Source organism: Schistocerca serialis, chromosome 2 (genome assembly GCF_023864345.2).
Source record: "Schistocerca serialis cubense isolate TAMUIC-IGC-003099 chromosome 2, iqSchSeri2.2, whole genome shotgun sequence".
Taxonomy (NCBI): Eukaryota; Metazoa; Arthropoda; class Insecta; order Orthoptera; family Acrididae; genus Schistocerca; species Schistocerca serialis.
In genome coordinates, this window is record NC_064639.1 from 360,601,096 (window position 1) to 360,623,306 (window position 22,211).

General features: G+C 40.2%; 1 protein-coding gene and 1 non-coding gene across 2 annotated transcripts in view; both read left to right on the forward strand.

Moving 5' to 3' along the window:
* Positions 1–22,211, forward strand: part of LOC126457182 (DNA-directed RNA polymerase I subunit RPA2) — a 228,653-nt gene that overhangs the window by 81,424 nt on the left and 125,018 nt on the right. The window contains exons 7-10 of the mRNA XM_050093269.1: positions 1,990–2,246; positions 4,463–4,576; positions 4,743–4,871; positions 14,406–14,695. Of these exons, the coding sequence (XP_049949226.1) occupies positions 1,990–2,246; positions 4,463–4,576; positions 4,743–4,871; positions 14,406–14,695 (790 nt within the window). The remainder of the gene's footprint in view (positions 1–1,989; positions 2,247–4,462; positions 4,577–4,742; positions 4,872–14,405; positions 14,696–22,211) is intronic.
* Trnas-cga (transfer RNA serine (anticodon CGA)) lies at positions 11,624–11,698 on the forward strand. The gene has a single exon. It is a non-coding gene; the product is annotated as a tRNA-Ser (tRNA).

Sequence of the window (22,211 nt, forward strand, 5' to 3'; positions counted from 1 at the left end):
GTGCACAATGTTTTATCACTGAAGTTGGCAGCAAGTAGACACAAAAACACCTCTGGTCTCATTTCTTAATGCAGGTAATGAATTGTTACTTCAAACTGTGTTGTACATTACAGTCAGTCATGATAAGGAAGTTTTTTTTTTTTTTGTCATCAGTCTACTGACTGGTTTGATGCGGCCCGCCACGAATTCCTTTCCTGTGCTAACCTCTTCATCTCAGAGTAGCACTTGCAACCTATGTACTCCAATCTCTGTCTTCCTCTACAGTTTTTGCCTCTACAGCTCCCTCTAGTACCATGGAAGTCATTCCCTCATGTCTTAGCAGATGTCCTATCATCCTGTCCCTTCTCCTTATCAGTGTTTTCCACATATTCCTTTCCTCTCCGATTCTGCATAGAACCTCCTCATTCCTTACCTTATCAGTCCACCTAATTTTCAACATTCGTCTATAGCACCACATCTCAAATGCTTCGATTCTCTTCTGTTCCGGTTTTCCCACAGTCCATGTTTCACTACCATACAATGCTGTACTCCAGACGTACATCCTCAGAAATTTCTTCCTCAAATTAAGGCCGGTATTTGATATTAGTAGACTTCTCTTGGCCAGAAGTGCCTTTCTTGCCATAGCGAGTCTGCTTTTGATGTCCTCCTTGCTCCGTCCGTCAATGGTTATTTTACTGCCTAGGTAGCAGAATTCCTTAACTTCATTGACTTCGTGACCATCAATCCTGATGTTAAGTTTCTCGCTGTTCTCATTTCTACTACTTCTCATTACCTTCGTCTTTCTCCGATTTACTCTCAAACCATACTGTGTACTCATTAGACTGTTCATTCCGTTCAGCAGATCATTTAATTCTTCTTCACTTTCACTCAGGATAGCAATGTCATCAGCGAATCGTATCATTGATATCCTTTCACCTTGTAATTTAATTCTACTCCTGAACCTTTCTTTTATTTCCATCATTGCTTCCTCGATGTACAGATTGAAGAGTAGGGGGGAAAGGCTACAGCATTGTCTTACACCCTTCTTAATACGAACACTTCGTTCTTGATCGTCCACTCTTATTATTCCCTCTTGGTTGTTGTACATATTGTATATGACCTGTCTCTCCCTATAGCTTACCCCTACTTTTTTCAGAATCTCGAACAGCTTGCACCATTTTATATTGTCGAATGCTTTTTCCAGGTCGACAAATCCTATGAAAGTGTCTTGATTTTTCTTTAGCCTTGCTTCCATTATTAGCCGTAACGTCAGAATTGCCTCTCTTTTCCCTTTAGTGTGTAATTTCAACATTAACTAGATATCAGTTGTTACCAACATCTTCAGAATTAAGATGTTTTTTTTTGCTATTTTCTTTGAAGTTTCATAAAAACTGTCAGTTTCTCATTATTTTTCTAAAAAATCAGAGATTTTACTTTATTTCATTAAAAACTGACAATTTCATCTCGTTTGCATATTATTGTTTAAAAAAATTGTGAGATCTGTTATGCTACATGTGTAATTTGATTAATATGTGATTGTTTTGTTTTTGTTTTATTGTTTTGCTGTAACTCACCATTGAGCTTGTGCTCAGTCTCTTAAGACCTTGACAGAACATTGAAACTGTCTTTCTTATGCCTGATATTGGCTTTTTAACTGTTGTTTTAAATCCTCATTTTACACTGTTTTACCATTTTTGCATCTATAATACCACACTGTGGTCATCAGTGAACATCCGTATTCCATGATATTTACTTCCTATGAAGTGAAAATTCATACATTCTGCTGAAGAGTAACAGCTGCCAATGTATTTGTAATGTGAGTACTGTATGAGTAGTACACAATATGCACAAAATGAGACAGTGAATGTGTAGTCTATAAATGAATTATTTCAGTGTAATGTATATTTGGGGTAGCATCTTTACTTAACCTGTTTGTAATGTAGGTGTGGTACTAGTTTTCTCTCTGTGAGTGAAGTATGTGATATTTAAGAGTGTGTTGTTTTGTTACAGAAAATACATAGCTATCCATGTATCTTCTTTTGTGGACAAATTTAACATCCTGGTACTGATGACTCAGAAGCTGTTTTCTGCTGTGGCAGACAGATGTTGTATTGAAGGTGGTGACAGTTTGATGACACAGGAATTGTTGCTGGGTGGACATTTATATCTTCAGGTACTCAAAGATCGTTTCCAAAGCTGGTTGTCAGGACTTAAGATGAACATCCTCAAAAAAGCGGAATCAACACCTGGATTTATGTTGAAATTGCGTGAGTCATGTGTATTATAGTTCTTCTTTTAGATGTTTACGTATGTAACACTTAAATGACATATTAAACTACATCTCTCACCACCACAATGTGCTTTATGAGACTAGTAACTAAGGAGTTGCTTCTTGCTGGATAAATATTTTATTCTTACACAGAAAGTCCCTAGAGATACAAGGGTGTGCTGAAAAGTAATGTCTCCAAATTTTTTATGTGAAAACTGTTAAAGCATTTTAATTAACAAACTTTATTAACATTCTACATCTTTATTCTCTACGTATTTATTTCTCAAACAATGGAAAATCCAGGGTGGAATGTAACAATATCAGGAAAAGTATAGTTGCCACTCATCTTATAGTGGAGATGTTAAGTCGCAGATAGGCGCAACAAAAAGACTGTCACAACGTAGTTTTTTGGCGAACAAGGCATCACACACACACACACACACACACGCACACACACAAATATCTGGCAGCTGAAGCCACACTCTGTCTTTTTATTGTGCCTATCTGTGACTCAGCATCTCCACTATAAAGTGAGTTGCAACTATCCTTTGCATAATATTTATTTCTCAACACAGTCACTATGGTGACAGACATTTCTCCCAATGTTAGACCAGTTTGTTAACATTGTCATGGTAGAATGCTTGACTGTGTTGATGGAACGACAATCTCACCTCTGCACTGCTTCATCAATATGAAAGTGAAGTCCTTGAGTGTTTTCTTTAAGTTTTGGAAACAAATGAAAATTGGATGGTGGCAAGTTGGGGCTGTTAAGTGGATGATCGATGACAGTGAACCCAAGGTCGTCAGATTGATGCAAATATCGTAGCACTCGTGTGGTCTGGCATTATCGTGCTGAAGGAAAGGGTGCTCTGTGTGTGAATGAACTCTTTGAATTTGTGCTATTCAGTTTTCTGTGGGTCTCTAATGCAGTGGCATAGTTAAGTTACACACTGCCATGTCACATGCTACAATTCAGAGCCCTCTATTTGCAGGATTTGCAACTTATGTCAGCAGTGTGGGCAAGTTGATCAAGTAATATGCACGACATGTAATACCCCAGCTGATATTGAGAACTGAATAAAAAATTCGTTGGCTTTATTTTTAAGCATGTCCTCATATTATACTTTTTGGCTTGGGTTGGATTCAGCTGAAACTCCTATATTGTAAATATCACAGAAGATCATATGGGATATCACTTAAAATGTGAGACTGAATTGAGGATTTCTTGGTAGGGAGGACACATCAAGATAAATAGTCATCAACAGATGTAAAAGTAATGTCAAGCCTACCCCATCAAACTGTGTTCAAGACCCTTGCTGTTCCTATTGTATATTAATGAGGTCACAGACAATATTTTTTTGCAGATAATGCAGTTACATGTAATGCTGTACCGTCTGAAAAGTGGTGCACAAATGTTCAGTCAGATTGTAGCAAGATTTCAAATTGATACAAAGATTGGGAACGTGCTTTAAATATTCAGAAATGTAGAATTGTGCACTTAAAAACGAAAAACATGTTGTTCTATGACTAAAGTATCAACGAGTCACAGTTGACACACATGTGGATGGAACAGTTTGTAGGGATGTAACATGAAATGCTGACATAGATCCAGGTGTAGCTAAATTAGGTGGCAGACTTTGGTTCGTTGGTAGGCCTCTAGAAAAATGCAATCAGTCAGCAAAGGAGACTCCTTACTAAACATTCACACAACCCATCCTAGAATATTGCTAAAACTTATGGGATCTGTACCAAAGAGATCTAAAAGGGAATGTTGACTGTATACAAAGAAAGGCACCATGAGTAGTCACAGGTTTGTTAGACTCGTGGGAGCGTTACTGAGAAAATCTGAACTGTCACACACTGTGAAGATAGAGGCAATCTTTCCCTTGAGAGCCTACTTACAGTGTTTCAAAAACCACCTGTAAGTGAGGAATTTAGTAATATACTACAACCACCTATGTATCGCCCCCACAAGGATCTCGAAGACAAGATTAGTCTAATTACAGTGCATATTGAAGCATTTTAACAATCATTCCTCGTGTGCTTCATACACTAATGGAGTGGGAAGAGCTCTAATAACTGGTACAATGGGCTGTGCCCTCTACAGTAAACTTCACAATGGTTTGTGGAGTATAGGTGCAAATGTAGTTGTTAATGAAAGTGAAATCATATTTAAAAGCCAAAAACTTACTGGTATTATTAAATCTTTTTCAGCCGAACTGCAGCTTGCAATTAAAAAAACAGGAAAACTTGAATCATCCTTAACATCATTTATTTCCACTGGGAACTTGCGAACCCAGTCTGGTCTTGGTTTAATGCAAGACAAAGGTAAGGCCTGTTAATGTAAAAGAAATTGTAAAATTATTTATATCTTTTGATTTTATTACAGTTGTAATTATTCTGTCCATTAGTGAGTGATAACTTCATTGCCTTCTACAAAAGAATTTATTTCTCTCTGTTATCTCTAATTTCTGTTTGGTGCAACTTTTTTTAGGGCTTACCATAATGGCAGAAAACATAAACCGTATGCGCTATATGTCTCATTTTCGTGCAGTGCATAGAGGATCTTTCTTTCAAGAAATGAGAACAACTGAAGTCAGGCAATTGCTACCAGATGCATGGGGTATGCTTCTTTTATCATGTTTAGTTATGCATTAATAGCGTTAATACTGTAAATTTTTTCTAGTTGTGCAGCCTTGACAGTAATTTAGTATTCACTTTTTCCTTTCACATAATTTTTGTATATGTTTTGTAGTAGACAGAATGTTAATTCAGAATATAATTGAGGATTTGCGGTGTTCTTGTTCATGGGACTGTGCATGTTACCCCATTTGATGGAGGAGGGATTGATGCACTGCTCATTGCTTGCACTCCTGTGTTTTTCCATTTTAGTGGTTATTGTTTGTTCACAAACAGTACAAATTTTTTAAGTTATTGGTAGGCACTCATGAATAGTACATAGTTAAACATTGCTGTCAAGTGGAAAAACCAAATATATGTTATAAAGAACTTGTGACATATTTCATAATGTATTATAAAAAATTGTTGTGCTTGTACTTACACATATATAGCAGATTTCATGATTATCCTGTAAGATTTTAATCAATGTAAATAATGGACCAAGAATGTGGTAAAGGAGACAAATCATTGAATATTAGAGATGTTCAGTCACCGTCAGGCACAAAAAAAGAATGAAAACTTGCTAGCCTTTGTACAAATCCTGTAAGAAGCTTAAGTACCAGTACAATATAGCATGCACAGGTGTGTGTGTGTGTGTGTGTGTGTGTGTGTGTGTGTGTGTGTGTGTGTGTGTGTGTGTACTTCAGCTTGTTGAAAGAATCATCCAAAAGTTATAGCAGTCTGTGTGAAACAAGGTGACCGTTAGAATGCTTTCTGTGCAGGAAAAGACAGAGATTACTTTGTGACATCTCTCTCTCTTACTTTGTCCCTTGCATTACACTCCAGCTGTTGCCTGTCCTGTGAGACATGTCCAGAAAGTAAGTACTGTTTTGGAAAACAATTCACAGAAGCATTTTTTCAAACCAAATTTATTTTTACCCAAAAAGGGGTATCTTAACCTATCTTTATAAATCATTGTTCAGACATTTGTGATAGTGAGAAACCAACTTTGCTGTGCCCTCTTCATAAAAAGATGCCGCCAGTGAAGACTACCACTGCTGCACACCATTTTTCAACACTGTCAAAGCTCCTTCCTCCAAATTTCAAGCAGAAAGTTCAAGAACAAGCGGTAGTCGGAAGGTGTGAGATAGGGGCTGTATGGGGGGAGGGGTGATCAAACTGCTCCCAACCGAATTGCTGAATAAGGGTTTGAGTGAATCCAGCAGAATGGGGACTTGCATTGTCATGAAGAGCACAATGACTTGACTGACCATTCCACACTGCACAGCCCCAATCTTGCACCTTCTGACTACCAAATGTTCTTGATCTTGAAGCATGATTTTGGAGGAAGGCACTTTGACAGCGATGATGTCTGAAAAACCAGTTTTCAGCAGGGCTGTCTTCACTGGTGGCATCTTTCTATGATGAGGGCATAGAAAAATTGGTTTCCTGCTGTAACAAATGTTGAAAAATGGTGGAACTATGTAGAAAAATAGTTTAAGAACTGATCTTTCTTGTAAAAATAAAATTGTAAAAATAATTTTTTCCAAAACGATACTTTCCACACATGCCTTGTAGTGACAAATGACAATGCTTTTGTGAGCATTGCTTCTGGTTTTGACTCTCCCTTGTAGAATTCATATTCTTGGAAAACTATTGTTGCCACTTCTTAATATTACAGGAGAGAGTGGGGGGGGGGGGGGGGGGGCGCTAATGCTTGCTGCATTCATGGTGTTTTTGATAAGGTCACACGTGCTCCTTGCGTCCTTCTAAATGGTGAGCACCTCAGGAGGCTTAGCATTCGTTTGCTGTGCACAGGCTTCACAACCTGGGATTCTTGAGCTGAGGACTGCTGAATGCCACTGGTTCTCTGTAGTTGTAAGCTCTGGGCATGCTTCAGCGACCACTGTGCAATGCAACAGTGGAAAGTCGTGTGTCACAGGGAATGGGGATCTTACTCAATCACCCGCATAACAAGGATTGTAAAAACCTTTATAAAAGAAATCTTCAATCTCAAGGTGTGCTGCACACTGATGAGATGCGTGGCTGTTGAGGTAGAATAGTCGTTAGCTGGCAGCCTATGGGAAACATGCTGCATCTCAATGGTATAAGGCTTATTTTGGTAAGTGAGGCTCTGTCTGTGTGTACACTGACTCCCCTAGCTGCCCAAATTCCTGTTTCTACTCCCAACAGTTTCAGTGGTCCGTTGGACAGTATTAACACCCAAACCCCAGAGAGACCCCAAAAACTAGTCCACCTGAGACGTCTATGAATATGGGTAACATTGATAATAGTAAAAGACCAGGCTTATGGTAAGTAATGTGTATATTGTTGTTAAATGTGTCAAAGGTTTATTTTAAAAATTGTCACGTTTTTACATCCATGAAGTTCTAGATAGACTTGAAGGGTGACTTAACTCTATCAAGAGGCTGCACAGTGGTGCACTCCTGACCGAAACACTGAAAGCTACCCAAGAAAATAAGCTGTTAAATGCCAAATTGCTTGCAGAAGATGCCATCATTAGTGAGCTGGACACTAGACTAAATTGTTATAAAGGAAGCTGTAACATGGCAGGACATACAGATATACAGGGTGGTCCATTGATCGTGACCGGGCCAAATATCTCGCGAAATAAGCGTCAAACGAAAAAACTGCAAAGAATGAAACTTGTCTGGCTTGAAGGGGGAAACCAGATGGCGCTATGGTTGGCCCACTAGATGGCGCTGCCATAGGTCAAACGGATATCAACTGGATTTTTTAAAAATAGGAAGCCCCGTTTTTATTACATACACGGTGACTATTACATCCATATGATGAGCCACGGTATCATGTAAGAGTAATATTGACTTCAGGCTCTCTTCGAATCTTACTCAATGCATTTTTTGCTCATTTTGATGAGTATTGGAAGAAGTAATTTCTCACTAATAATGTGTGGTGATCCATATTTTGCAGTTAAGTAGAATTAAAAAAAAATTAAAACTGAACCCCTCTCGAACAGGCTGTGAAGGCCTAATGGTACCGACCAGCCGCCGTGTCATCTTCAGCCCATAGGTGTCACTGGATGCGGATATGGAGGGGCATCTGGTCATCACACCACTCTCCCGGCCGTATGTCAGTTTCCGAGACCGTAAGTTAAGTAGAATACCTCTACGAATGCTCTTAGGGCTTTCCTAGGGACTGACACTCACTTTCCCCCATCTTTCAAGGAAGTACAGCTGGTCATGTATTAACTGACAATCTTCTCTGCTGAATACATGTGCTGCGAAGGTTATAGGCTACTAAGGGTATTGGGCCAGATGAGAAACTGTTTATCTGGAAGATGCCTCCTCTGCTTCAGTACATTTAGGGTCATGGGGAGCTCTGCAAAAGTACAGAATATCCTGGAGGAAGGCAAATCCTGAAGACATAATTTGCGAACACTTTAGAATTGTCAATGGAAACCTCTTGTTTGGAACAGTCAGCGTACACAAATTTAAAATTGTGATGCTTCTCTTAAATGTTAAATAACAAATTGAAATATGCAATATGGAGTGCAATTTTTCTTAAAATTCATTAAGTCTAAAATAATTCTGGGTTTCTTTATGAGACAAGATGGAGATCTGCTCCAGACTTCGTGCAGAACTTTAAAACCAGCCGCACCCATCTTTAAAGCACAATCCTTTGCACAAATCCCACATGACCTTGTTACTCATTGTCAATTATGAAAACGCCTTTCACTGGTGACCTAGCAACGGTAGGAAAACCAGGTGTGTATGGCACAGATACTGATTTGCAGGCCTGTCACACTGTGACGACTTGTCACCTGATTTGAATCAGTGGCTCACTAGCAGAGAGGTTCAGTATGGGGCTGGTTCTTAAAAGGCCCCAGTGGCTAACCGAATTCCTTCATGATGCACCACATTCAACATTTTAAAATAAGTGGGTCCTGCAGACCCATACACTGTGCCCTCTTGAATTGAGATCACATGAAGACCCTAGAAAACTGTAGCAGTCATGTAAAATTTAAAATTTTCCTGCCAAGTTAAATGTTCGAAGAGGTTGCAGGATTGCAGCCAATCGTCATAAACTTCACTCCATGATATTTCACCTGGACAACTGCCAGTCATCTTCAGGTTAGCTATCGAAGACGCACAAAGACGTTCTCCACTCCGCCTTATATATCGTGCTGATAGTATTGCCGTGCAAGCATCAGAGTCACAGTACACAGTGACAGAAGGACCACCCTGCCCAGTGGCAGTGTTGTTGCTGGTGGAACTGCGGGGATCAGCTGTCTTCAATGTTGTCGCTCACCGCCGTTATCAGAGTATTCTGGCGTCTTCGTTAGAGCAAATCTCAGATATGACGGGATTGCGCCCATTATCCAAATGGTAGCTGTTGTTGCAGTTCATTAGATTTTCTGCAATGCATATTTCAACGGATTTTTTTTATAACGAAGTCCCAGAAAGACGTTGCTGTGGCCGAAGTTTATGTTTTATCATACTCCATTGAAGGTCCATTGGAGATACAATATTCCGCAACTGCAGACTTGCTGGATTGCAGAAGGCGAGTGCAACATTATGTTGTGTGCAACGTTCTCCCAGTGTGTTTGTCATTTGTCCTGTATAGGTCATATCACGCTGGCAAGGTATTTTGTAAATTCTCATCTTCTGCAATAACAAATCATCCACTTTCCAGCTCTTGGGTTTAGTTGAGAATACCCTGTTTATTTGCCGGGTCGAGTACCCATTGTCTCTGAACACTGTCCTTAAGTGTGCAAGCTCTTTCGGTAAGCTGTCTGCATCCAACACTGTATGGGCCCTGTGTACAAGGGTTTTAAGCATACTAATGATTTGGGATGGGTGATGGCAACTTGAGGAGTGCAAGTACAAATCAGAGTGAGTGAGCGAGCTTACAGTAAATGGAATGTCTGAAGGAGCATCACTCTTCCAGCTAACCAAAACATCCAGGAATGAGAGAGAACCATCTTCCTCTGATTCTATAGTAAATCGAATGGTCTCATGAATGGAGTTTAGGTGATGTAAAAACTCCATTAACTTTTCTTTTCCGTGGGGCCACACAACGGAAGTATCATCGACGTATCTCCAAAAACCAGTTGGTTTGGAAACCACTGATTCAAGTGATCTTTCCTCAAAATCCTCTATAAAAAGTTAGCCACTTGGGGAGACAATGGGCTGCCCATGGCGACACCATCAGTCATCAAAATATTCTTGGTTAAACATAGAATAGCTTGAGGAAAGAGCATATTGAAACAAAGCAATGATGTCCGACAAACTGTTTATCAATTAGCACCAAGGAATCAGCAAGAGGTACCTTTGTAAAAAGAGATACCACATCAAAGCTCACTAGAAGATCCAAACTACTTAGGTGGCGAGCCCCCAGTCTGTTGATAAAATCGGCAGTTCCTTATATGATGTGGGCATTTGCCAACCAATGGCCTCAGCAAGAAAGCAAGATGTTTAGCTAAATCATATGTAGGGTTGTCAATATTACTCACTATAGACCATAAATCAAGACCTTCTTTGTGCAATTTAGGAAGACCGTACAGTCTCGGTGATATGCTGCCATGTGGTCTCAACCACTTGATGGTCACTGGAGATAATGAGGAAGAATTCAGCAATGTACATGACTTCCATTGCACACATACTGTAGGATCGTGATCCATCTTTCTGTACATAGTATCACTAAGTAGACCATACATCTTCTCCAAATACAAACTAAGAGGTAACAGAACAGTTGAGTTACCTTTATCAGCCTTCAGCACCACTATGTCCAGATCCTCCAGGAAATTTCGTAGTGCATCCCTTTCTTCAGAGGTTATATTACTGCACTGAGGAGGAGCTTTCAAAAGAGCACAGCAAGTTTCCCTTCTTATTTCTTTGGCAGCGTCCATAGGAAGGTGTTGTACAGCTTCTTCAACAACCACTCCCAAAACTTATCATAGGTGTAGGTGCATAACTGAGTCATTTAACCAAAACAGACAGCGTTGCATCATCCAAATTCTTCCCGGTGAAGTTAACAATGGAACGTCATGCACTTACTCCCTGTGGCAATGACTGTTGTGGCGCCAAGCAATCAAATTGTGACATCTGCCGAGAACTTGCATCCTTATATATCCTGTCAAACTTGGCTGAAGTCACTCCATTCAACACAGTCCCATGATACAGGAGAAAGAAGTGCTGCAATCTTCAGATGTATGTAGAACAGTGGTTCTGAAATGGCATTCAACCTTTGTCTCGTATAACAGATTCTCTCCTTCACAATAACACAACTCGCCTTCCCCGTTATCTTCCATGCGGTGGCCATCTTAACAAAATATGTCAGGCTGGCACATTTTGGTATTATGCCATGGTCCCGACATCTCACAAAAAAACTTAAAGAACTTAAAAAGTTTTGCTCTCTTACGATGTAGCTTGTCAAAACTTCTTACACATGAGGCCATCTCCTCCCCCTAAAGGCATTTTATGTAAAATTTATAGTTGCAGATATTTAAAATGCAGAAATTTTAGTCTGTACCCCATGAACTGTGGCTAAGCCATTTTAAAATACTGAGTGCTTTTTAGAGACCGACTTTTCATATCCCTAAGGTGTGGAAATCACATAAGTTTAGAGTCAAATGTGGGCCCCAGAAACCTCTCAGAGTCTTTAACATTAAGATCAGTGTCCCCCATCCTCAGCTTAGGATAATTTAAAACAGAACACAAGGTAGGAGACGAGGTGCTGGCAGAAGTAAAGCTGTGAGTGCCGGGCGTGAGTCGTGCCTCGGTGGCTCAGTTGGTAGAGCACTTGCCCGCGAAAGGCAAAGGTCCCGAGTTCGAGTCTCGGTCGGGCACACAGTTTTAATCTGCCAGGAAGTTTCAGAACACAAACAGTTAAAAAGGCCACACACAGACTTCTTGGTTGAGAAATTAAAACTCCTCTTCTCTGGCCGTTCTTCCAATTGTCAAAGAGTCATTTGCAAATGCTGAGTTGTTGTTGCAAGGCTCGAGGAGAAACAAAATACAGCGAAATTTTCAACAACACTAGACAGGTTGTTTAATATTCAGTAATACATTATTGATTTATTAATTGATATTGCAAAGACCATAACACTTTATACCCCATCTCGAGGGACACCATTCTCATGCTCAAAGTTGTCAGAGAGAATGACACTGACTCATTATCTAAAATAACGTGGAGAGAGGAAGGGCATGTAAAGATGGGGAGACATCCTCAATTCACGAAGCTACCTGATGAAATTGTGCTTCCAAGTAGTACTGTACAGGTCCCAGATGACAAAAAATAGACCCATTAGTTGATGCCGGTACAGGAAAGCCTGTTGTACAGCTGCTTCCAGGAAGGGCACCTTGTCAAAGGTGGAGCGATACCTCCCAAACCCACACTGAAAGTGACTAAGGCAGTGGCAATTGACCATCACTCTCCAAGATCTTTCCCATGGATCGAGTGAGGGCTATGGTAGCTATCTTGGCATGTATGATACTTTCTGGGGGTTTAAAGGTAGAATTAAAAGTGCTTCTCACCAGGAGTCGAGAAAGAATCGTGACACCAAAATGTTTACAAGGGAAAGGAGGACTTCCTTGCTTCATCCTGTAAGTTCCATAACATACTATAATGGACCCTACTGTGTTTCAAAGAGCCAACCAAGCCTGGATTTGCTTTCTTCACAAATTCAATCACACACATTGCAGTAAATGTGCAAATGACAGAAAAGTTCTGAATTTAGCACCATGTGGATTTTTACTGTTGTTTATTTTCTTTTGGGATGATCAATTTGAATATAACAATTCCTGAATAGGCATTTAAATGTTGATTATTGTTCTTCTGTCATTTGTAACTCGTGGTCTTTCAAATATTGGAACATTCTAAATGAATTAAAAGCAATGTAGGTATAGTTCAGAGAAGCTGGTGGTGAAGGGAAGGACCTAAATGCACGAGTTGTGAAGTAACCATTGAAATTGAGCATGTTGTGCTCAACTGCGTGTTGTGCCACTGGATGAGCAACTTTGTTCTTGGCAACAGCTTGGTGCTGGCCATTCATCCTAGTTAACAGCTGATTGGTAGTCACGCCAGCATGAAAAGCCATGCAGTGTTTGCAGCAGAGTTTGTATATGACATCGCTACTTTATGGGTGGCCTGGCTTGTGATGGGATAGGATAAGTCTGTGAGAAGACTGGAGTAGGAGGTGCTGTGTGGATGGATTGGGCAGGTCGTGTATCTTGATGTGCCACAGTAATATGATCTTTGAGGCAAGGGACTGGGAGTGGGAGTGGAATAGGAATGGACTAGGATGTTGTGTAGGTTGGGCAGTCATCACCAAACTGTTGCCAAGAACAGTGTTGACAACCTGGTGGCACAAAATGCAGCTGAACATAGCATGCTCAAGCTCAATGGCTGCTTCACAGCCTGGTCCATCTGAATCCTTCCCTCCACCACCACCATCTTCTCTGAACTACACAGATGGAGTTAGCCCAATGACACATCTTTCCCTCCTGTAATAATCCTGGCCTCAGTCTCAGCTAATCCTCTGCCCCCCCCCCCCCACCCCATCCCCATCATCCATCCAACAGTTTCCCCTTCCTCTGCCCGTCACTCCTTCCCATTTTATCTCCCCAAGTTGCCTTCAGTGTGTGCCACTCCTGCCTTCAGTGTGTGCCGCTCCCCACCTGCCACCCGTGCCTCACACATTCCTTGCTGGCAAACCAGTCACCTCCCTCTAAGCCACTAGCCATCCAGCCCAAATCACTGTCCTGTCTCCTCCTCCATCTCTGCAACCCACCCTACCTACCCCACCCCACCCCACCCCACCCCACCCCACTCACACCACAACCAGTCCGCCTGCTGAGTAACAAAAGCATTGGGATCGCTAATCCAGCTGGCACCCTGTAGGGGCAAGTGTGTGTGTGTGTGTGTGTGTGTGTGTGTGTGTGTGTGTGTGTGTGTCTGTGTTTTACTCTAGCTCATTAAAGGATAACTCCAAAAGCTAGTAAGTTTTTAAGTTTTCTTTCTTTTGTGTGTGCCTATCAACTACTCAACAAGTCTACTTTTTGGTTTCAGTCAGTCACACAAAGTGTGGACAACTTTAAATTGCATACACACTGGCCACGGAAGAAGTGTTGACATCCTCTGCAAATGGGAAAAGATACCAACTCCAAATTGTGACTGCGGTGTTGAAAAACAAACAATTCAGCACATAGCATTACCTTGTTGTGTTCTCTGAGGAGAGCATTTTTTTGTCTTGTTTCTTCTGGTGGTATATGGCTCAGGGCTTGCAGTCATACAGTAGGGGTAGATTTTATTGTGCCACTGATGATGCGCATGTTGTCGTTTAATACCACATCAATCCTGTTTTTCTTTGGGCTACAAGAATGTTCCTAGAACATTTCTAGCTGTTTTATATAGCCACACAACATATTACAATAACTTGATAAGAATCTGTGTTTATTATTAAGACATAATAACTTACTCTTGAGTATAATGATTGTTTAATTTCTCATGTTTTGTTTTGTTATTATGAACTAATGTGCTCTGTACTTATTAACAGGTTTCATTTGTCCTGCTCATACACCTGATGGCACTCCTTGTGGATTGCTGAACCATCTGACCAAAGATTGCGTAGTGACACAGGCAGCAGATCCACAGTTAGTCTCTCAAATTCCATCCATTTTAGTATCGTTGGGTATGCTACCCCTGGGATCGATAACTCTTTGCTCGTATAACCAGTCCCAGTGTTTTGTTGTTGTTTTGGATGGACGTGTCTTGGGCTATGTTCCAAAAGATGCAGCTCCTAGTCTTGTACAACAGCTACGTCTGATGAAGGCCCATGGTGTGAAGGTTTGTACTTAGTTGCATACTGTATGTAGTTTTTGCAGCATAGATGGAAAAAAAGAGGACATGAGGGCACAGAGAGCAAGAAAACTACAATACTACATCATAGTATGGTCAGATCGAAGTCTAGCTCTATTCTTGAAATCACTGTGTAAAGCCCATTAAAGTGAACTTGTTATGCTACCATCATGAGTTCTTCCCATTTCGTTCATGGACAGAGACTGAAAATGTAAATCCAGTAACCTTAATTTTTCGTAATTTATGTTATTGTAAATGCTCCACAATGTGTCCTTGGGATTAGAGTAGTAATAAAATGTCATTGGTTTCTCTCTGAGTTGTTTCACTTTTTCATTCTGCAGATCCAGGAAGAGAAACTTCAGTACTCCTAGTATTGTTTCAAAACTTTTTATCAACTGTAGGTCAACTCAGCCATAGAGCATAATGGACTGTACTATGGAGTAGAAGCTGCCTCCAAAGTATACTGTACAAGCTGCAATTTTTTTTAAGGAAAGAAATAGCATTTAATGAACAGGTAAAATGATGTGTGTAGGTGCAGTTAAGCACGGACTCTGACTTTGACATTAATTGTTAATGTAGACATGACATGATACAGATAACAGTGTTAGTAAGTTTTGTTGTTTTAAAGTGCACATAATTTTTTTGAGTGAAAAAGGCACAACTGATTTCCTTCCTCATCCTTCTTTAATCCAATCTTGTGCCCCACCCCAGCTGTTAGCTGGATGCTAAACTCTAATCTTCCTTTCTTGCACCTTTTGTTTGACAACTTTACAAATCTGGATAGATTGCTGGTCACCACTTAGCGAAGGCTTGGAGTGGCAGACAGACAGCTGTATTCAAATGTAGGCAATAGGATATTATTGGATTCATTTATTTTATTTGTTGTATGGCATACATCACTATTCTTATATACTTTACATACAATTTAATTACAAATTGATATCCAGACATAGCCTCCTCTGTTACAGATAGGAAGTCGATGAAGGTTCCCTTGTAAGCTTGAACAGGGCATTCTTCCACTATGTGCTGGGTTGTTTGTTTTTCAGCACCACAGTCGCAATTTGGAGTTGGTATCTCTTCCCATCTGTAGAGGGCATCAACACTTCTGTGGTCTGTGTGTATGTGATTTAAAGTTGTCCAGTGTGACTGATTGAAGCCAGGCAGTTTCTAATTTAGCTTGAAGCTTTGGCATTTTGGTAGACAGTGTTCTCACCAGTGTTGCTTCCAGAGATTCTGGATGTCAAAGTTGGAGGTCGTCATCTCTTTAGCAGTGAGTAGTGGTGGTCTTCCAGAAGTTTTCTGTGCTTCAGGTTAGCTGTGTCATTGTGTATGGGCAGCCGAGGTTTATTAATTACGTTGTTGTATCCTCTGAGGAGAGCATTTTTTTCGCCGTATCTGGCTTGTTTCAACTTTCACTACATTTCAAGTGCGCGTATGGCATTATGCCTTAATAAAGAACAAAACATGAGATAATACAGTTCTGATACTCCGAGAAAATTTACATATGAATGTGCATTTTAAGCCAAATTATGCATTTTAGTATGGTTCACGAAGTTCCAACGATCTTGAAGTATCGTCTGATGTCTTGTTTCTTTTATAACACATGTAAGATCTTTTAATGTTTTACACGTACGAACATATGAGCTTCCTGAGTCATCGTAGCTGTGCAAGCACGGTGACGCCTGTTATCTGGCGCTCTCTGGCAACTGCCGAAACTAACCTATTTCTAACTGGTCGATGGAAAATATTGTGAATGGTGGCTTGAAAGGCGTTACATTCAAAGCAGATTTCCTTTTATGCTAGATGAACTATGTGCGAGAATGTATGATGAATTTCTTAAATCACAAAGAGTTTGACTCTCATTTAAAAATCAACTCTTTGAGGGCGACCATTTAGAAGAATTTCGAGCCCAGAAGATCAGACATTTACGTCCTTATTAAAAATTTTACTGGCACATTTGTGTGATGTATCTTAAAGTGTAACAAGCGCAAAAAAGATCAACATTATATGTGGAAACTTAGCTTCTCTTCCAGCTTATTAATCTTGGAGACCAATATTATATGTGAATGCTATGTATATTAATTTAAATCATTAACTTTTATTATTTGTGTGTTCGCACTACTGAAGAGTGATCTTGATATTAGCTTACTACATCATGTGTCCTATGCTGCCATCAACTGGCAAGATCACGTGTTATGAGCTATGACTGTCTTACAAAAGCGCATCACAATCTCATTTCAGTGTTTTGAAAAGTAACATGCGGTGTTTGGTGGAATCCCTTTGTAATACGAAAATATGCAGAGTACGTATTGCTGCACATCAAAGGTCTTTCAAAAAGACCAGTTGCCAGCAGTCTGTTGCGCATGTGCATTTGACTCGCGTATAAGCAGTACCTTCTCCCGCTTCCCGCTACTTGAAGTTTGGCTGTTGCCTGTATCGGTAGTAGCAGCAAGCAGCCAGATGCAAACGAGAAAAATTTTTCTCGTGTGCCCTAGCTGCCAGATTCGCACTTGCTCAGAGTTGTCTGAGTTGTAGTGGGGAGGGGGCTAGTCTCAACGTGACCCGTGTTTATGTTAAGTGATTTTGCTGCTTCTCTTCATGTACAGCTCCCACATCAAATGAAAACAAAACGGATTTCTGTGGCTGGGAGCCATAAAGTGAATTAAAATACATTCACATAATTACGGAGGACATAAATATATTATTACTTTCAGTTTTCCGATTTTATTTTATTTCCAAGTTAGTAGCAGTCGAGCATTAATCGCCTTGCAGAACAATGAAGTTATTTTTGCAAGTTTGCTAAAGAAATTTGGCTTTATTAATCTTTCCGCTGAGGCAATCATTTTATTTGAAACGAAGTGTTTCATTCTACAGTATTGGCTAGTTCCAACTGTTCACTGAATTTAAAGTGCATGTTATTATCTTCTGCCATGTATGGCATTATGCCATAATAGAGAACCAAAAATAAGATCATAGAGTACTGGTACTCCAAGAAAATTTACATCCCAAAAACCACTCTGAAAAGCTTAATATCAGATGGGACCTACTTCATTGTGAATCTGGAAAAAGCCAATCTGCGCTTCAAGACGAATTATGCATTGTAGTATGGTTTACGAAATTCCGATGCTCTTTGGAGTATCCTCTGATGCCCTGTTTCTTTTATTGTGTAATGTAAGCTCTCTTAGTGCTTTATACACACGAACATGCGGGCTTCCTACACCACTGTAATTGCACACGCACAATAATGCCTGTTTTCTGGCGCTCTCTGGCAACTGGTAAATCGAACCTATTTCTAACAGTCTCCGGATAGTATTGCGAACGGTGGTTAGAAAAGCGTTACTTTCAAAGTAAATTTCTTTTTACGAAGATGAATTATGTTACATGTGAGAAACTGGGATGGATTTCTAAATTACAGCGTGTTCGAAACTGAACTTTTTCAGGACCAGCCACTTACAAGAATTTCGAGCTGAGACATTTATGTCATAATTTTAAATTTACTGGCACATTTGTGTGATGTATTTTAAAGTATATCACACGCAAAAAAGATCAATATTAGATGTGAAAGCTTAGCTTCTGTTGTAGAGTGTTAATCTTAGAGACCAATATTATATGTGAAAGCTTAGGTTTTCTTGTAGATATACAGTACTGTGTACATTAATGTAAACCGTTAACTCATCATCTTGTGTGTTCACATGTAACCAGTGATCTTGCTATTGGCTGACTATAACGCGTGTCCTATGCTCTGAGTAGCTGCTGTCATTGGCTGGCGAGATCTTATGGGTTGAGATATGACTCGCTTACAAACGGACATCGCAACCTCGATTTCAACGCTCCGGAAACTAATGCGCTGTGTTTGGTGCAATTTGAATTTATACTTTCGTAATACGAAAATATGCAGTGTGTATGTTGCTGCAAATCAAAGGTCTTTCCAAAACTTCACTCCTTTTTTATTAAAAGTCTCTCCAAAACTTCTCTGCCCTGTCTTTTTTTTTTCTTTCCGGGAAGTTCTACGCGATTGTATAAAACGTTAACCATTCAAAGGTTTGATAAGTTTTACAGTCCCGAGGGAAAATCTAGGGAAAACCTACTGTCACTTAGCACAGAAAAAGTGTATTTTCGCCCAGGAAAAAGCATATTTTTTAAACGGGATATCCGGGAATTTTTTTTCTTTGTCCCCGTATACACCCTGTAATACACATCTTGTAGAACTCAGTGTGTTTGGTTTTTGCGAGTCATTGAAAAGCTGAGATATGGGTTGTATTCCTTTCTCCAAGCTACTGGTTGGACTGTTGCTTGGGGCTTTGGACCAAAAACTAAGATCAGGTTGTTGTTGTATGTCCACTCAATAAGAGCCTCGCCATTTCCATCAGCTGTTCTGCATTTCCACTGGGGTTGGTGGCTATTAAAATACACACATATGTGGCTTGGTGTGGTAGGTAGGACAGTACTTCTTGAGGCCAGGTAGTGTTTGGTGCTTTGTGCATATTACTCACCGACATTTTCCTATCTATACGACGACTTCGTGTATGTCCTGTACTGTTTCTGAGTACAGGTGGGCATTTTCAGTTGCAGATCGAACATATGTTGCCATGCCATAGGCATGATGATATGTTGAGCTAACTAGATTGTAACCTAGCATTTTGCCACTCCTTTTAAATTGATTTTCATCTTCAGTTCCTGAACTGCAACTGGATTGATGTCGTCATCACATAAAGACTTACATAATACTTGGTAACTGATTCCTTTTATGTTATCTGGCAGATCATGACGATAGATCCAAGGGGCCTCATCTGTGGTCTCTGAGAAGGGCCTTTTCAATAGTCAGGCGTGTTGGTGTGTCTAATACCAGTGATAGTTGATGTACAATCAGCCAGGAGATGAAGATCAAGGATTGGTCAGCTATCAGACAAAGTCCTTCATCTGATGGTGAAAACACACATGTGTGTGCACGCAAATTAATACATGCACATCTCGCACACACATGGCACACTGAAGGCCAATTTTGCATGTATGCATGATCTGTTAAGTTCTCACCATCGATCGAGTGTCTGTATGATTGCAGAAACTTTCAAAACATTCCCAAAACAATTGGCCAATAAATTGCAAATGAGGAAGTTGTGTGCGAAGCTGGTTCCCAAGCTTTTGATGAACTCCAGAAGAATCACTGTCTGACTGTTGTGACTGAACTTATCAAACACGTGGGATTTGAACTTTACTTCTTGGACAGTGTCATTATTGGGATGAAACATTGTGTTTAGAGTATGGCCCACAAACAAAACATTAAAACTGCAAACACCTCAGGGTCCCCAAAACTAAAAAAAGTAAGAATGAGCAAGTCAGAAGTCATTTTCAACACTAAAGGTCTGGTCCACAGAGAGTTCGTTCCTTGAGGCCAAATCATGAACGCTACCTACTATATTAATGTACTGGAAAAACTGCAAAAAAGAGTAACCTGAGTGAGAAAGGAGACGACCAATATCTGGGAGCTCTACCATGACAACACTCCAAACCACACGTCTGTGAGCACCTGGCGGAGCACAACTTGACAACAGTGCTGCAGCCCCCCCCTACAGTCCGGATGTGACTCGAACTGATTTCTTTCTCTTCCCAAGGATCAAAACTGGACTGAAAGGAATCCGTTTTGGGTCGGTGAAGCTGTCCAAGGCACTGTGACAAGGCTCCTTGAAGAGCTCCCCGGTGAAGTCTTCCAGGACTCACATTGTGCATGACAGAGCCACTGGAAGTGTGTAGATGCCCAAGTAAATTACTTTGAAGAATGTTAAACTTTTCTAATGATTAAAAAAATTGCACTACTTTTTGGACACACCTCCTGTTGTAGTCATAGGCCATTATGTTTCTGCATTTGCCGAGGTGTACAATTTTACATATCTGAACCTTCAAAGTAAGTTGTCAGTCTTTGCACCACTTTGAAATCTTATCAAGAAATGGCTAAATACTTGTTCAATCTTGTTTCAGGTGGTTATTAATTGTAGTTAACTGTATCATCATGTCATCAGCAGAAAGTCTGACATATCTGTTGTTATTGACTACTGGGTCCTTGATGTACAAGATGAACAGGAGAATCCAAATGCTCCTCCCTGGGGCACACACAAAGTCACTGCTACATCTGTCAGTGACTCTCCATTTGAGATAACATGCTGCTTCCTGTTTACCAAGAAATCCTCAACCCAGTCACAAACTTCGTTTGTTGTCCGGTATTATCAGAATTTCGTTTACAAGTTTTGGTGTGGTGCATAAAGTTTTGTATGACCTATGTTTATGAATCCATTATGGTTGGTATGGAGGAGCTCATTCTGTTGGAGATACCTGATTACATTCAGAATGTTTCAAGATTATACAGTGTGTGTGTGTGTGTGTGTGTGTGTGTGTGTGTGTGAATAATATCTGACAGGGGCTTTGTGGATCACTTCAATCCAGCATTTTGTACAGTTTTTTAAATGGTCACTGTCGTTTGATAACTGATTCTTGTACAGTAGGCCCTAATTATGGAAACTCTCGTGTCCACTTTGCTGCATCTTCACTTGTTCTCTTTAGGACTCCTCTGCACATCAAGTTAACAATTTGATCAAGAATTATATGCAGCTCTAAGCACACTGGAAGGTTTGTAATTTCATTATGATATAATGGAATTTATTTTCAGCTACGCATTTTTATCATGTGCTTTGAATATAATGATGATTTACCATGTGGTTAAGATACTGAACACACTTTCAGCAGGACAGCAGTTCAGATTCTTGCCCAGCCATCCAGTTTTAGGCTTTCTGTGGTGTCCTTAAATCATTTCACACAAATAAAAGAATAGTTTCTTTGAAAGAGAGACAACTGTTTTTTTTCTGTGTCCTTCCCCAACCTGAGTTTTTGATATGTCTCTAATAATCTTCTTATCACTGAACACTAAACCCTTATCTTCATTCCTTCCTTTCTTCAAAGAGATGAATTAATTTTTAAGTGCTAGTGATTCTGAGGTAAACCGAGTGTACTCGAATCTAAGCCGCACCTGAAAAATGAGACTTGAAATCAGGAAAAAAAATGTTCCCGAATCTAAGCCGCACCTGAAATTTGAGACTCGAAATTCAAGGGGAGAGAAAAGTTTTAGGCCACACCTCCAAATCAAAACAAAGTTGGTCCATTGTAATATGAGACACAATTTAGGTCGAATGAATGACGATACACCTACAGTAGGTTCGAGTCGTAAGCTTAGCAGTTAAGCTTTACTAGGTAGCCATTGCTATGCGTCACGCGCTCCGTCCGTATTTATACGGGTACCTTTCCTTTTTCACGTGCTTCGTCTGGTTTGAATTGATTGCTTTTTTTGCTTTGATCTTGTAAGTGCCGTTCTCTTTGTTATAGGTGTTTACGTCACTCTAAGCTGAAAATGTATTACTGTACTGTGTCATGAGTTGTTTGTTGCATTCTGATAATGAGTGTTTACGGCCTGTACCCGCTCGCGGCATGGCTTGTTTTCGTGCGCGCTACCGCTGCT